A 15,822-nucleotide genomic window follows, 5' to 3' on the forward strand; every position below is an offset into this window, starting at 1 on the left:
CGGCGCCTCAGCCAATCGCCCGCGGAGGGCGGGCCCGCGCGCTGACGGACGCGCGGCGAAGCCCCGCCCCGCCTCGCCCCGCGGCGGCCATTTTGTGCGTCCTGGAGGGGGGGGCCCTGCCCCGTCACCTGCCGCCACCTGCCCTCCCCTGCCGCCACCTGCCCTCACCTGCCGCTACCTGCCCTCATCTGCCCTCATCTGCCGCCACCTGCCCTCATCTGCCCCTACCTGCCCTCACCTGCCGCTACCTGCCCTCACCTGCCCTCACCTGCCGCCACCCGGGCGGCGCTGTGGCCATTCCGGTGACGGGGGGATAGTTTTTGTTCGATCCAAACCTGGCAAGCCCCTCAGTGGCTGAGGGGGCGCCCTGCGAAGGGCCGCTGGGTGCATCCTTGCCTTACAGAATCGCAGAATCACAGACTCTGAGGGGTTGGAAGGGACCTCGAAAGATCATCCAGTCCAACCCTCCTGCCAGGCAGGGTCACCCAGAGCACATCACACAGGAACGTGTCCAGGTTGGGTTTGAATGCCTCCAGAGAAGGAGACTCCACAGCCTCTCTGGGCAGCCTGTTCCAGTGCTCTGGAACCCCTCTCTTTCCTTGGCCGGTTGGTTCACCTGGAGCCATCCACGTACTGGCGGTTCTGGGCCTCTCGTTGTCGTTCGTGTCAGCTTCGCTCCCGACAGGACAGCGGGGTTACAGGTTGCATCTCTTTGAGAGGTGCTAAACTTCGGCTGCTTGCCTAGCGACACAGCAACACCGGGTGGGTTCACAGCACCCTTGCACCTGGAAAATACTCTTCAGAACAGCGACAGCCCGATGATGCTCAGGTGGAGGTTATTACCAGGTACAAATTGATATAGAGTTGGAATAATTAATCCTGAGTGTTAATTACAAAAAAAACAAAACAAAAACATATCCCCATGGTATGATACTGCACACCTTGGTGCATTCTGCAGTGAGGTGAAGTAGCATAAGGAGAAGGGGGAAACGTGGAGGTGTGCTAGAGGCTGAAATGTGTTGGGGGAAATGGAAGCAGGTTGTTTGAAGTGTGTTTAAAAAAAGATTCACCGGGAAAACCAAACGTCTCTGGCTGACAGTCAAAACTGCACTGTCAGCATCATGGCTTTGATGCAAATGCTAAGTATGTCATCCCCCACACCCCCCAGCAGCACGTAGTGGGACAGTAATGAATGTTTTAGATAATCCTTAAATGTTGAGCTGTCTTGGAGCGGGAAGAGGAAAATGAGGTTGCAAATAGTGTGGCTAGACATCGTTAACAAGATACCTGTCCTGGCCAAGGAATTTCTGATCTCTTTGCAATTATCCCTGTTTCACCAGGATCTCTGGGGGGGGGGTTGTTGGTTTGTTTGGCTTTTGGGGTTTCAGTAAACATGTCTGGTCTGCACATATTTGGCATGTTTGTATTATTAAATTAGAGGCCCAGGAACAACTTTTCCCATCACCTGAGAAGAGCAGCATTTTTATTGGAGCGGCAACTACCGTCTCAGCAAGGAGCTCTGCTGCCAACGCAGCAGATGCTGCTCTATCAGAACACCTCAACCCAAATCCCCAGTGCTTCTTTCTCTTCTTGTCCTACTTCAGGGACTGCTTACAAAGGCCCCTTTCTCCTGCTCTGCAGTCATGGCTGTGCTACTCTCAGCATAGCACAGTTTAGCTGGCACATGAGCCACTTCTCTTGCTGTTCTGTCCTGGCCTCATGCAGGTCTGGCAGCGTCAGGTTTGACCTTTAGTTGGAGTCCAGGTTTTGCAGGTATCTGTAGCTACTTCTTCAGAAGAGAGAACAGTTCCTGACCCTCTCCCTCTCCTGATGGCAGGGGAGGAAATAGCTTTGGTATCTATCACACAAGGAGGGAGAAGTTAGATGGTGCTGATATTGCCAAGGTAATCACTCTGGATGCTTTTATATATGAGAACTGTGAGGTTAAATAAGGGCAGGGCTTCAGGGAATAGCAAGCTGAATGCCTGGGATAACATGGGAGATGGAGAGAAGTGGATGTGGACAGAGTCAGATCACACTTCTATATTTAACCCGTCCTTGAGCTAACATTTTTCATGCTTCCAATAGCTGTGCCCCATGGGGGGCTCTTGGGTGCCTGATATGAATCAGATGAATCTTCCTTCAGCCTGATCCACAACCCCAAAAAAACAGCTGTGTGAGCAGCTGGTCTGCAAGGCCCCTCTTTCTACTGGCTTGTGTCTTACAGTTGGGTCTTTGGTATCTTGTGAAGACCAAGCAAACTCTCCTAGGGTGGGAACGTGCAGAATCTCACTTGTATCTGCCCTGTGACCGCCAACAAGCTGAACGCTGCAGGCTGTTCCTCAATGAGGGTGACAAGATCTCTCTACTCAATGCAGCTACATATTTTGGTGAAACTTGCAGGTATCTTGATACTGCTTTGGGGAAACTGAACTGAAATGTGTGGAGAGAAAGTTGGCAATCATGCAGTCAGATGAGCTTCTTTTCCTTAAGATACCAGGTTACAAACAACACCAGAGCTGAGTGGTGGTCATTTCTCAGTCTGGCTATTTCTCAGCCTCCACCAGTAACACCACTGGCTGTGGGGAATGATTTCCAGTCTTTCCCTCTGTAGGTAACTCCCCCAGGAATATCCATGCATCTGCAGCACCTGTACACACCTTTTCATACATAACTGTAAAGTCTCTCTCAGCACTATTGGGGTTTTCCTGACATTTGGGAGCACGGTTCCTGACATTTGGGTGATGGTTTTTTTGAAGCTTCATCTGCTGGAATCCAGGGACTGCATAAGGGTCTTTCCATCACTCAGAGAAAATCCCAGACATTTCTCATTCTCACAATTGTACAGGAAAACTGGAAAATACTATTTGAAGTTACCCAAAGGCTCTGAAGCTGGGAGGAAAATGAAAGGAATGCCCTTATTATTTTGTTTAAGATTTCCTCTGCCCCCACATCCCCATGGCTGTTGCAGAAAACTGGCATGGGGACACTGGAGGAGGTGAGTGGTGATTTGCATCTAGGTTGTTTTGGCCCTCCTTTGATTGACTCCAAAGGAATTATATATCTTCTCACGTACAAAGTCCCCCACACTCCTGCCTTTGCTTCCGTCTCTGCAGGCATCTCTGGCACCCCACTCCCACTCTCTGATCAAAGCTTCCCCTCATCTCCTTTTATCATTTTTCCATGCTTCAGACTCCCTGCCTTCTCTGTTGCAGCACACGCCCAGAGCTACCTTCAAACATACTTCGAGTTCCTGTGTCTTTTCCAAGAGCCTTTAGTGACTATGTGGGAGACTCAGGCTCTGATGCTCATCTCTGCTGTTCAGGTTACTTTGTTTAGCAGGTGCTGCTGGACACGTGGCTAAACCTCATGTGCCACAAGACAGGTGGGGAAGTACAGGTTTTTATGATACTCAATGTACAACTGTTAAATGAACACCAGAGGAAGAAGAGGCTATGCCCATACTACACGTCCCCAGCACTCTTCTGGCCTCTGGCTGTTTCCAGCTCAGGACCCTCCTGGTCTGGATGTGTAGAGCTGTCCTCCAGGAGAGGATGGACCATCTCAGGAGAAACCTGGAGTGGGGACTGAGAGTTAGCTGGGTTTCTCCTCCCCTTCTTTTGCAAGGTTTCGAAGGTTAGACTGGGGAGACGAGCTCTGTGGTGTCTGGGCAGGGGGGTGAATGGGGCTCCTGTTTTGCCATGGAAAACTGCTTCAAAAGCCACAATGTGATGAGCAATGGCAGAACCCACTGGCACTTGGGGTTTCAGTGCTTGTTGGTGGTCTTGCCATGGGTTGGTCTCTTCTGTCTGCTGAGCCTTTTTCTGCACTATAGTTCATTGACAGGAGACACAGGACTGCTCTGTGATCCAGTCCCACTGCCAAAGCCTCTGGGACAGTCATGGATCAACACCCAGGCACCTGAATGTATGGCTACAGCCAGGTATAGCAGTCAAGACCCTGTCTTTTGACTCTCTGCTGTGCCTTGTGGCTTCCCACACAACTCATATGCCACCCTGCAGCCTCAGGGTCTTCAGTGAAGCTGGTCCAGTTAGCACCATCATGTTCAGCTACCTGGAATGACTTAAGGGAAGAGGAGTGTTCAAGAAACCATGAGCAACCCACAACCACCCTGTGCCACAGGACATGTGGCAGATCCTTGGAGCGCTGCACCATTGTTGTTTGGGGTTCTTGCAAATTTTATTCCAGTATCACTGGGACTTGTATGGTAGAGTGCTGCTGTGCTCCATCCTTCTGCTCCACGATGAGGCCTGTAGCACCTAAATTCCCCCCAGAGGATGCCTACCCAGCCTGTTCTTAACAGCCTCCAGTGATGGAGACTCCAGAGCTTCCCCAGGCAATCTACTCACGTAATTAACTGTCTGTTCTGTTAGAATGTGTTTCCTAATGTCTTTGCGATTTAAACCCTGTTACTCCTCACCCAATATTCCCCTGTGGATGCAGCAAACTATTGATTCCCCTCCTCATCACATCACCCTGTGTCCCCAAGAGAGAATGTCTCGGGCCAGTTTATGACTCTGCCCCTGCCCACAGAGGCGGCTCTCCTGAGCGTGGTTATGCCGGCAAAGGGAAAAACTGTTAAGATCTTTTAGGGTCAGGGAGCTGTGCACTGCTAGGTGTGACACCCTTAGAAAGCACTGGGTTTGCCACGGCTGGGAGTCCAGAGCAGTGCAGCGGGATGGTGGGGTGGGTTTGTGGCACGTGTCCCCCATGCTCCCCCGTGTGCTGGGGGTGACCGTGGCACTTGTGGGTGTCAGGGGGCTGCAGGCTTGGGCAGGTGGAGAGAGTGGCTGCAGAGGCAGCAGTGGGACTCAGGGTGACAGGGAAGAGGTTTGACTCGTTGCAGGGGACCCCTCCTCATCCAAACCTGGTCTCCTGGGACCATCTGCCCCTCTGATGCTTTTCTACCCCTCCGGCCCCCATCCCCCTGTCTCCCACCGTGCCTGGCTGTGCCACAGACCCACATCACTTTGCGTAACCAGAGCGATGCAGCCCCTCGGGGCTGAGCCTTGGTCTCTCCAGCCCCCCGTACTCACTCGCTCCTTTAAGCCTGGCTCAGAAATGACCAAACTGATCCCTCCCACCTGCCCGCTCCCCCTGGCCTGGCCCTGACGTCAGGGGAAGGCGTGTGGATGCGTGTGTGTGTGTGCGAGGCGCAGATCATATACACATCAGATAGCGCAGACCCCTCAGCGGGCAGGCAGCCCGAGAAAGCCCCCCAGAGCCGGGCTGCAGACGAGACCGCTGCTCCTCGGCAGACAGCGGAGGAGCGTTCGGCCCCGGCCAGCACCGATGCTTTGCAGAGCGCAGCTCCAGGGAGCTCGTCGCTGCTAAGGAGGTAAGTCAGGGGAGGCACAATGGCCATCCAGCTCGCCCGGGCTATTGTAGCTGAAGGAATTCTTCACGCCCCGACTTTTTCTTTCAGAGCTACTTTCTCCTTTTGACGGCGGAGAGGTGCGAGGGTGAAGCGCGTCTCCCCTCCTGCAGTTTGGTTATTCCCCACCAGCCTCAGGAACAATAACTCCTCTGGGGGTGGTGGCAGCGGTGCTGCATGTCTGCTTTGGCTTGGGGGCAATTAGCGGGGCTTTGCCACAGAGGGCTGAGGTCAGCTGGGACCCAGCGCTCAGATTGCCTTGCGGGGGAGGAGGCAATTTGGAAAAAATCTATTTTATTGAAGCAGGCTGATAATGATGGGGGCTTGAATTAGGGTTTTTTTTGGGGGGACTGGCTGCACAATTCATTCCTGCAGACGTCAAGTTAGATCTACAAAGGAAGAAGGAAGGACACAGACGAGGACATTTGTGCCAGGTCTTTGAACAGACACTATTCTAATTTAAAAAAAACACAACAAAACCAACCCAACAACATAACAAAACAATCAAGCCCTACAAAATTGGTATTTGGGAGAGATGATTATGCATATAGGCTCAAAAGGTAAATCAAGCCTCCATGATGGCTTCTGCCTTTGCTTCCCCCTTGCAACTGGCAGCCTGCTTGCTCTCCTCCATGGCCTCCCTGAGAACTGGGCAGCCCAGCACTAACTAAGGGAGCTTTTTATAATCAATCCATAAAGGTGACATTCATATTTTAGCGCTAAGCAGGCTGTATCGTAGGCGAAACTATCTCAGCAAAGATCCCTGGAGTTGTGAGCGTGATTGGCTTAGCTGGGGAGGGGACGTTGTCGGTGTGTCTTCCTCAAAAACCGCCTGGTTTATTTTTCCTATAGTAATTTGCCTCAGCAAAGGGGTTTTTAACATGCAGGGTAGGCAAGGAAATTGCTTTGCTTGGGATTAAACTCTTAACGGAGTGATCTGGTAACAAAAAAAAAAAATGGGGGGGGGGGCTGGAGGGTGTTGAGAGGCTTTCATTAGCATCGGACAGAGACAGCATTTATAAAAACCTGCCAGACGCTGAGGTTGTGAGCCTTTTCTGTGGAAGGGAGGATGGAGAAACGTAGCCTGGCACGTGCTGTGATGGCCCTGCTTATGGTAACCCCTGCCTGGAGCTGTCCTGGTTCCCCACCTGGTTCCTGCCCATTTCAGCAGTCCCCTGGGAGATGCCGATTCAGGGTCTCCGCTGGCCACCACGTTGTTGGGACCCTTGGCATGTCGATGTGCCAAGCAGCTGAAAAATGGGATTTTCCCCACACACACATTGATCTCTGGGGACAAGCTGCTGTGTCTGGAGGAGTGTATCTCTTCTCTGTTTCAGCCCATGTCTAGACAGACTGGGTCTGGGGGGGTATCAGCCTCTCCAAGGATGGCAGCAGGCCAGGACATCGCTTTCCCTGCTCCATGGGGTGAGGAGATGGCTGCCTGCAACCGGCTGCAGAGATAGGACATGCAGAGACCTTTTTGTTACTGGGGTGAGAGGAGCAGGGAGGTAAATCTGACTCTTAAACTGGGGGCCCAGGCAATCGCAAGGGATGGAGAAAACGTGATGGCGAATGACATGGAAGAGCCTGTGCTGAAAAAGGCAGCAGAAGGAAAATAACCTCCTGCTCCTTGGCCAGGGTTGGGGGCGCGGCAGCATTCAGGAGAGCCCAGACTGATGGCAGACAGCATCCAAGCCAGGGATTTGCAAAGGGATGCGGCCGTGTGAAAGGAAATAGCCCGTAGAGGCAACGGTGGGCCAGCCGAGGGGTCGCGTCCAGAGGCAGAGCATGACAGCTGCCGGTAGAGCAGCCGCCCGTCCACCCGTCTGTCCTTCCTGGGCAGCCCGGCAGTCCCAGTGGATGGGAAGGAGCACAAAGAAGTGCCACACAGGAGGGCTGACTTGCGAAGGCGATTAAGCCGATTAAATATGTATTCCCCCCGCCCGGCCGAGGGATGCGTGAGGGGTTTTTCTTCACTGCTGCTAATGAACGGGGAGTGGCAGACAGAGGCTGGAGCCTCTTCAAAAGGCTCCTTCCCCCTTTCTGGGGGACCTTGAAAGGATGTTTAGTTAAACAAGGTCACAGCCAGCACCCAAGTCAATGTGTTTGGCTTTAAAGAGAGGGAGAGAGACAGTGATTTTATTTGATAAACCGCAGACCTTTCAGTTGCTGGTGATGAATGGGGTACTTGGATCTCGAGATAAAAGCTGATGTGTCTACTGCCTGTCTGCCTTAATTGGCCTGGGTTTCCTGCCTTCGCCTGCGAGCGCTCCCGACTGTCAGCTCAGCTCAGAAGCGCTCAGAAAAATATAAAAGCAGAGCTGGCTGGCACTGCCAAAGGAAACCCCATCACCAGAGGGCTCTGGGGTTTGAATCCGAGATAGTTTCTTTGGGGAGGGGGGGGAAGATGGACAGGGTGCTGTGTGTTTTTTACAAAGAGCATCCTTTCAGAGAGCGCCAGGCTCAGTGCCACTTATACATGTCCTTGGTTTGGAGGACTGTCACCCTAGGGGACCCTTGGATCGAAGCCACAGAGAGGAGACAGGGAGGAGCGAGGTGGGGGTGCTAGGCTGGAAAGATTTCCCGTGCCTGGCGGCAGAGCTGGGCTGCTACAGGCTCTGCTCACCTCTTCAAGTGACCCGGATTTCGTCCCTGCACTGTATGGGCTGGACACGTGCAGGGGGTGGACACAGAGTTGTGGGTGGTGTCTGGCAGGCTAAGAGAGACCCAGGCTGGAGAGAGATGCTCTTGGCCCCGGCAGAGGTTAGCATGACCACTGGGGGTGGAGGAGGGGGGGAAAAGTCTGTCCCCCTAAGTGTCCTCTCCTCATCAAATATGGGGGCTGCAGTGTGGAGAAAGGGCTGGGGAGAAGATGGTGGGGTGGAGAAGAGGGAGAGAAGGAGGACAGGGAGATGGTAGAGGCTTTCCCTGCTCTGGCTGGGCTGGGAGGGGAGGAGACACTGGTGAGGACGTGCTCACATCTCCCCTCATCTCTCAACCTGCTTTTGCTGCAAATTTAATTTCCTCAGTCCCTTTGTTTGCTGCAGGGATTTAAATGAGGTGGGAGGGAGGATACTACCCCGGAGCCCCCCGTGGTGCCAAAGCTCGCGCTCAGCCTCAGCTTCACTGGCACTGGCAAAGCCAGGCATTCAGCCACTGGGCCCCAAGGCTGACCCACAGATTTGGGGTGCTCAAGCCAGGCATTGGAGGAGGGCAGAGCACTGCTGGCCACGAGAGCCAGCCTTGGCACAGCCACAGGACAAATGGAGGTCTCTACTCCAGCCCCTGCTCCAAGCAGAAGTTAGGTGCAAGGCCTTGGTTAGAGCAGGCTGCTCCAAGATGTGTCCTGGGGGCCTGCATGTCCCTGAGGATGGGAATCCCACTGTGTCCTGTTCCTGTGCTCATCCTAGTGAGCTGCCACCCATGCCAGGGCTCTTGCCCCTGCCCCGATGGGCAGCCAGGGCCCCCCAAAGTGCCGGTGGGCAGTCGTGCCTGGCTCATTCTCCCAAATGGGACAAGCTCAGCTCATGGGGGCAAGTGGCAGCCCCAGGAGGGTCCCGTCTGCTGCTGCCCTTGGGCCTCAGGAGCGGGCTGCCTGCCTCCTGTCCCCCAGTGATGTCCAGCATGGTCCTGCTCCCCACCACTGCTTGTCCCCAAACCAAGGAGCCTTCCAGGACTCCCTGGCCTGGGTTAGTCCCTGAGCTGAACCTGGGGCAAATCCCCACTTGGCTGCCATGTCCTCTGCCCACACTATTGTGTCCCTGCAAAGCTCCCCCTCCTGCATGCCCCTTCCCCTTCCCCTCTTATTTTTCTTTTGCCTCTGGGAAACTTTCATTTTTCCAGAGCTGTTAGAGGAAGCTCTTTCTCCTGGTGCCAACCAACCCACTCAGCATACTAATAGTTTTCTCCAAGCATCGTTATTCACCCTCCATTGTCCCTGATCTGGTGGGGAAACCAAAAGGCTTCATCAATGAAAGCACACACAGAGGAGACATGCTGTGGTGGAGCCATTTTCATAGTGGCAGCTTCATGACACGTCAGAGAGCTGAGGGCTGCTGCTCACAAATTGTCCTGCTGGTCCAGCCCTGACACCTCCTGGGAAGGTGCCAGATCCTGCAGGGATGCCTGGGGACCACATTTTTTGCTGCCCAAATGCTGCCAGGCTGCTCGCTAGTGCCAGCCAGGGTGGTCAGATATGGGGCACAGATGGGAGCAGAGAAGCAGCTTGGTGGCTGCCTCAGCTTTTGGCTGTCTTGTTTGGGTGCTCCCTGAGCCTCTCTGAGCTCCTCAGACATGGGGGAAGGAGATGGTGAGCCCAGTTGGAGGGAAATGGAGATGCTGAGCTGGGGAATGGGAGACAAAGGTGCTGAGCCAGGGCATGAGGGAAAGGGACACTGAGTTTGGGCATGGGGCAGGAGATGCTGTGCCTGGCAGCCCAGGTATGGCATGGGCTGAGGATCAAACAGCAGGCACATGTGCTCCAGTTGCTTGATGGAAGAGAGAAGACACTGAAGCGCATGAAGGATTTGGTGCAGGGGCAGGTGGGAGAGATGTTTCGGAGGGGTGTGCAGCCACGTCTGGGAGCTGTCTTGGAGAGCAGGAGGTAAATGGTGGCTTCTGCTTTGGGGTGGGATCATAGTGTGGCCTTTGCCACCTGGACCTCAAGGTGAAGCTTTGCAGGGTTTCAGAGAGAGGGAGGTGGTTAGGAAACAACTAAGGCATGGATGGGCACCAAAGTGGAACTGATAGTGGTCATGGCTTGGCAACAGGCTACAGGAAGCATGTGGAGGCAGGTAAGCAGGAGTCTCCTCGTCCCGCCTCAAAACTTCAGCTGCTCTAGAAACCTTTTCCCATGTCCTTGGTGCCTGCTAATTTGGGAGCGGAGGTGACCCCCTTTCTCACATCCCCCCAGGGCCTCCTCCTCTCCAGGACTGAGATGAGTCAGAAACCAAATTAAGTATTCTCTGGGTTTCCCGGCATGTGCAGGTGTAGTCCCAAAGATGCTGCAGGCCCCAGTGGGGTGGGAAGGACTGGAGAGGGTGGCAGAGAAGGGGACGGGAACTCTATGGGATGTCAGGCTCCTCAGCTCAGGGTGACAGGGAAATCCCAAATCCCAGGGGTGATGGAGACAGGTGAGCCCCCACCCAACATCCCCAAAGAGCAATGCCCCTAAGCAGCCACTGTCATGAGGCACCCCAAGACAGAGGCACCCAGCATTGAACAAAGGGATTGGTGGGAGGAGAAATGGGCCGAGCAAAGACTTCCTGAGCAAGCGGCTGTGGTGCTGTTCATACACCAGAGCATCTTGCTGGGAGGCTTACAAATCCACAACTCCCCCCCAGTTTCATGTTCAGGGTGATTCAGTGAGGACAGCCTTGCCCACACTTGCTCCAGCTCCTGCTCTTTGGCAGGCACCCTGGCCGTCATGGTCCATCACCAGGTCTTGCACAACCTGTGTCAGCCAAAGGTTGCCCTTGGAGCTTTAACTCCTCTCAAACCATGTGATGCCAACCAAAAACTGGAGCCAAATGACCCCAGAGCCAGGAGGTTGTGCTTGTGTCATGGTTCACCTGAGGTGCCCGAGGGCTGTGTGTGCTGCTGGTGGCTCTGCCTCCTTGTTTCCCTTTCCTGCAGGGATATGCCTGAACGGGCAGCAAGCCACTGTTTGGGCTGTGGTTGTGTCCTAAATCCCACAGCACTGAGGCAGCCTTCAGCTGTGGAGACTGCAGACCCCTGGCCTTGACCTACCTCTTGTCTCAGACTTTTTCCTTTACCCTTTCTGCAGAATCTTGGGCTGGGGGGAGGTCTCAGAGGCCAGGGGACCAGGCATGCTGGTGCTGCATGGACATCCTTGCCAAAAATGGTCCCTGCTTGTGGCAGCCAGCACTCAGCTGCTGCTTCTCTGAGGGCATGCTTTTAAGTGACTTCATCTCTAATATGTGGGATTATCCTGGAAAATGAAAGATGACTTGAGACTGATTTCCTGGAAGATCCCTGGTTGCTCCAAGCCATGACAGGCTTGCTGGGGCAACTCCCAGTGCTGGGGTTTGGTGCCCAGTGCTGAAGGCCAGCGGCATGCTGTCTGCCTGCACAGACGTGGGGCTGGGAGCAGAGGGGGCAGTTTCTGACAACAGAGCACCCCCTGCCAAAAGCCCTCCCGGGGGTCTGTAAACACCCCCTCTTTGTTCCACAGGTCGCAGGCAGCAGACCTGCACACCGGGGCACCCTTTCTCCCACCACCTGCACACCTGCCTGTCCTCAAGACGGAGGAGCCCGCCGGCCCCACGATGTCCTCAGAGCCCGGCGCCCCGCCGGCGGTGCCGCCCCTGCACTCCCCCAAGTCACCGGTTTGGCCCACCTTCCCCTTCCAGAGGGAGGGCAGCCGCATTTGGGAGCGGGGCAACCTCCTGCTGCGGGACCTGCCCAGCCCCCTTCCCACCAAGAGAACCAGGACCTACTCAGCGTAAGTACCTGGCACGGGGCCAGCGGGCATAGCTCTGTCCAGATGAGCCGAGCAGGGACTGCCTCCACCAGCAGCACCTGCTAAACCCTTGATGCCTGGTGCACGTCTCTCATCTTTGGCCATCAGGGTGCTCAGCATCACCGCACCCATCTGGCCGGGGTGGGTGCCCTGTGCTCTCTCAGGGGGCACCATGTTGTCATAGCAGACTTCTCCCTGTGCTGCCCCCCAGGTGAGTGCTGCTCGTGAGATGTTTCTCCCTCCCTGTCGTTCTGCAGGACGGCACGTGCCTCTGCCGGCCCCGTCTTCAAGGGCGTCTGCAAGCAGTTCTCACGCTCCCAGGGCCACGGGTTCATCACCCCCGAGAACGGCACAGAGGACATTTTCGTCCATGTGTCTGAGTAAGTCTGGGGGTTGCGTGGCACTGGGACACCCGTGGGGGAGCTATGGCATCAGCACAGGGCTAGAAACCCGTGGGCCAGGGCGGGGTTTTCTCCATGGCATTGGGATGGGACTCTACTTGTCCTCTACCCTCCATCGCAGGTGGGTTTTCCTCAGTGCTGGGTGGTTTGGGGTGGGGTCCCAGCTCTTGGGCCCAGCCCTACCACCTCTTCTCTCCTCTCCCACAGCATTGAGGGAGAGTACGTCCCCGTGGAGGGGGATGAGGTGACATACAAGATCTGCCCCATCCCTCCCAAGAACCAGAAGTTCCAGGCGGTGGAGGTGGTCCTCACCAACCTGGCACCCCACACGAAGCACGAGACGTGGTCCGGACAGATCATCGGCTCCTAAGGCGCCCAGGGGGGGCTGCCGGCCGCTCAGCCCCATGGCACAAGCCTGCCTGCCCTCTCACGGGGGGCACGGGGCAGCCGAGGTGCCAGCGGGGCCGGGGCTGCCCCCAAACACACAGGCGTTTGCGTTCGGTGTCTTTTATAAGGTTATGGTTTCCTTTCTCCGTGTGTGTTTGTAACTGTCTGTCGAGGGGGACGGGGGACGCAGAGCCCTCCCATACTGCTCCCTGGCTCCAGGGGCAGCGCAGCCCCGTGTCCCCCCCCTTTACCCCCAAGGTCATGGGGAGCAGGGGAACCAGTCCCACCCTCCAACCCCCCTGCTGCCCTGGGCTAAAGCAGGTGCTGAGAGCAGGAGGGGGCTGGGGGAAGGCTGGAGGGACTCAGCTTGTCCACCTGAGCTCTGCTCTGGGAAGATGGGCCTCCCACTTGTTCCTGGCAGCAGGGGTATGCTGGGGGGCTGGGGGAAAACAGGGTGGTGTGGGGCAGCATATCACTGTGCAGGGACTGGGTGGCTGAGACCCATCCCCATCGCTGGCAGCTGGCAGCACCCACCTGAGCCACCTCCTTCCATCAAAACATCTCAGGTCAGCGGTGCCATGGAGAGGTGGGGGGCTTAGAGAAAGAAAGAAAAATAATGTAGTTTTCAGGGGCAAACAGCTGCTGGCAGGGCAGCCGTGGTGCACTTGGCATCTCTGTGCCCCCTGCCCTTGCCAGGCCGATAACGCACTTTTCTTGACTCGGTGCTGACACGGTTTTGGGGAGATTGCTGCCTTCTCCTCCCCTTGTCCCCCAGTGACCCCCCTTCCTGCGTGCATGTGTGTGTGTGTGTGCACGTCTGTAGCTTGCTGTGGGGCCAGGTGCTGAGGGGTTTGGGTAGTCTCAGCCATGGGGCAAGCACGGCCACCTCCTCCCCAGCCCCACGGAGTAGGCAGGGTCTTGTATACAAAGCACAAACTTCGTTTTAGGTCTTCTTCGCCATCCCTTGGCCAGGTGGGCTCTGGTGGCCCTGGGAAGGACTGGGCAGAGGGCTGTGGGATAGGGACAATGTGCACTGGGCTGGGCCTGAGATGGCTCCAGGGGAATGACACTTGTGCCAACACCCTGAAAATCATCAGTGTCTTAATGGATTTATTTTGAAGCAGGGTTGGGCACAGTGGGTGGCCAGCAGGCCCCTGAGCAGGGCAGGAGGCATCTGCTGGCTGCCCAGGCACCTGCTCAGCAGGAGCCCCCTGTGCTGCCAGTCCTCAGCACTGATGGAGAAGGAAGATTTTCATCTTTCTTTCTGCTGCTCTTGTGGTGGAGACAGGGTCTGCTGTAAGTGGGGAGGGGAGAGGGCTAAGGCTGGTGCCCCATGGGCCAGCCAGGGCCTTGGGGACTCAGGAGGACCACTGCATGCTGCCCAGGCTGGCCTGGGGACTGCCCCAGGACCCCGCAGCCCATCTCACGGCCAACCTGCAGCCCAGCTCACCCAGGGGCTGTGGAGATGCCAGCTCAGGCCCCAGGCATCCCTGGGACACACAGTCAGCTTGGCCAAGGCAAATTTTGTTTTAATCTTTTTTTTTTCTTTCTTTCTCTGTTGTTTTTTTTTTGGGAAATAAACTAAAACCCTAGACTTGGTGTTTTTACAACTCCGGTGTGGTACCCGCCTGTCTGACCGTGTGTCAACCTTTGTAACATTGGCAATAAACCATTAAAAGTGACTTTCCCATGAGCCCTGCCCATCCCAGCACTTTGTCTCTGTGTGCGTGTGTCGCAGTGGGGATGATGGTGGTAGAGGACCTGGAGCACCCAGGGATTTCTGCGGACAGCAGGACAGACTTGCCCATTCCCACACAGCATGTCCCAGGGTGTCCCGGGATGCTCCAAGCCTCGCTCAGGGGTGCAGACTCTGAGCCTGGGACATGAGGATGCTGCCCACCAAGAGGGGTTACCAGGACCAGGGCTGGTACCCTGCTGCTGCAGGGATTTCAAAGTCCATCTGCGTGCCGTCTGGCTGTGTTTCAACCCAGCAGAGCCTGGCACAAAGCTCACACTGCTTCCAAACACTGCTTCTTGTAGCTTTAACAGGGTTGATTTTATTATTTCTTGTTAATATACATATATATGTATTTAAATATATTTCTTATTTAACAGTTGGTATCAGCCAGACAGAAGCCACCCATCTTGCACAGATACAGAACCATATGGCAAGATGGTCCCCAAAATGGGTCCCACCACATCCATTCGCTCATGCACACATAAGGAGAAACCCCCCACTCACACTGTGGGCAGCCCCTCGGAGAGGAGCATCATGGCAAAGGGGTCTTGGGGACAGGCATACTCCCTCCCCTAGGTGTAGGGCTCCCAGCCCAGTGCTGTGCCTCATCCCTGCCCACAAAAACAGGGTAGGCAGCCAGGGTTCTTGGTGGCCTTGCTTGAGCAGGGAGGTAGGACCATATGACCTCCAGAGGTCCCTTCAACCTCACCAATTCTGTGGCTCTAAGACCTGAGGGCTGTCCCAGCTACTTCTGATGCCATTCCCCCTTCCTCATCCCCCCAGCAGAACAGGGTCTACTGGTGGGAGGTGCCCTCCACTAGCCCAAGCTTGGTTGTGAGACAGAGACAGGAATGCAGAAGGTCATCCCTGCCTCTGCCCTGCTCACCCTGCAACTCCCCCCACCTTGAGCAAGGGACATGCTGCCATCAGGAGCAGCCTTGGACAGAGCCTGCCCTTCCCTTCAAATATGCAAGGCATCTCAGCCCCCAAGGCCACCATGACTCTTCATGCCTTTGGGGCCAGGCCCCTCTCTTCACTCACTGCCAAGCTCACTAGGGATCCTGCTGGCTTTGAATAGACTTACAGGAATATTAAATCCCCAAAACCTACATGTAACCTGATCCATAGTGAAACAGAGAAGGAGGAACCACAAACCACATGATTCCTCTATGCAGCTTGCAGTGGAGGGCCAAAACCAATGCCCTGTGAAAAGGGTACCCTGCATCCAGGCTTTCCCAACAGGTCCTCTTCTCCCATACAGAAATGTTCTCTGGGTAGAAAAAGGAATATGTGCATTTGTTGGGGATTTCTGGATGGCAGGCAGGCAGCTGCATGCATGCAAACGTGATACAGACCTGATGTGTTGTAGAGTTAAGAGGTGCAGTCAGATGGAGGAGACAGAACCCTGCCAGTGCTGGTC

General features: G+C 55.3%; 1 protein-coding gene across 1 annotated transcript; it reads left to right on the forward strand.

Moving 5' to 3' along the window:
* The first annotated feature begins 5,123 nt into the window (after nt 1–5,123).
* Nucleotides 5,124–12,807, forward strand: CSDC2 (cold shock domain containing C2). Its single transcript, XM_051644172.1, has 4 exons — nt 5,124–5,359; nt 11,589–11,858; nt 12,134–12,256; nt 12,485–12,807. The coding sequence occupies exons 1-4, from the start codon at nt 5,154–5,156 to the stop codon at nt 12,645–12,647; spliced, it is 762 nt and encodes a 253-aa protein (XP_051500132.1). The 5' UTR covers nt 5,124–5,153; the 3' UTR covers nt 12,648–12,807.
* The last annotated feature ends 3,015 nt before the right edge of the window (nt 12,808–15,822 follow it).

This window comes from Apus apus, chromosome 1, assembly GCF_020740795.1.
Source record: "Apus apus isolate bApuApu2 chromosome 1, bApuApu2.pri.cur, whole genome shotgun sequence".
NCBI classification, from domain to species: Eukaryota; Metazoa; Chordata; class Aves; order Apodiformes; family Apodidae; genus Apus; species Apus apus.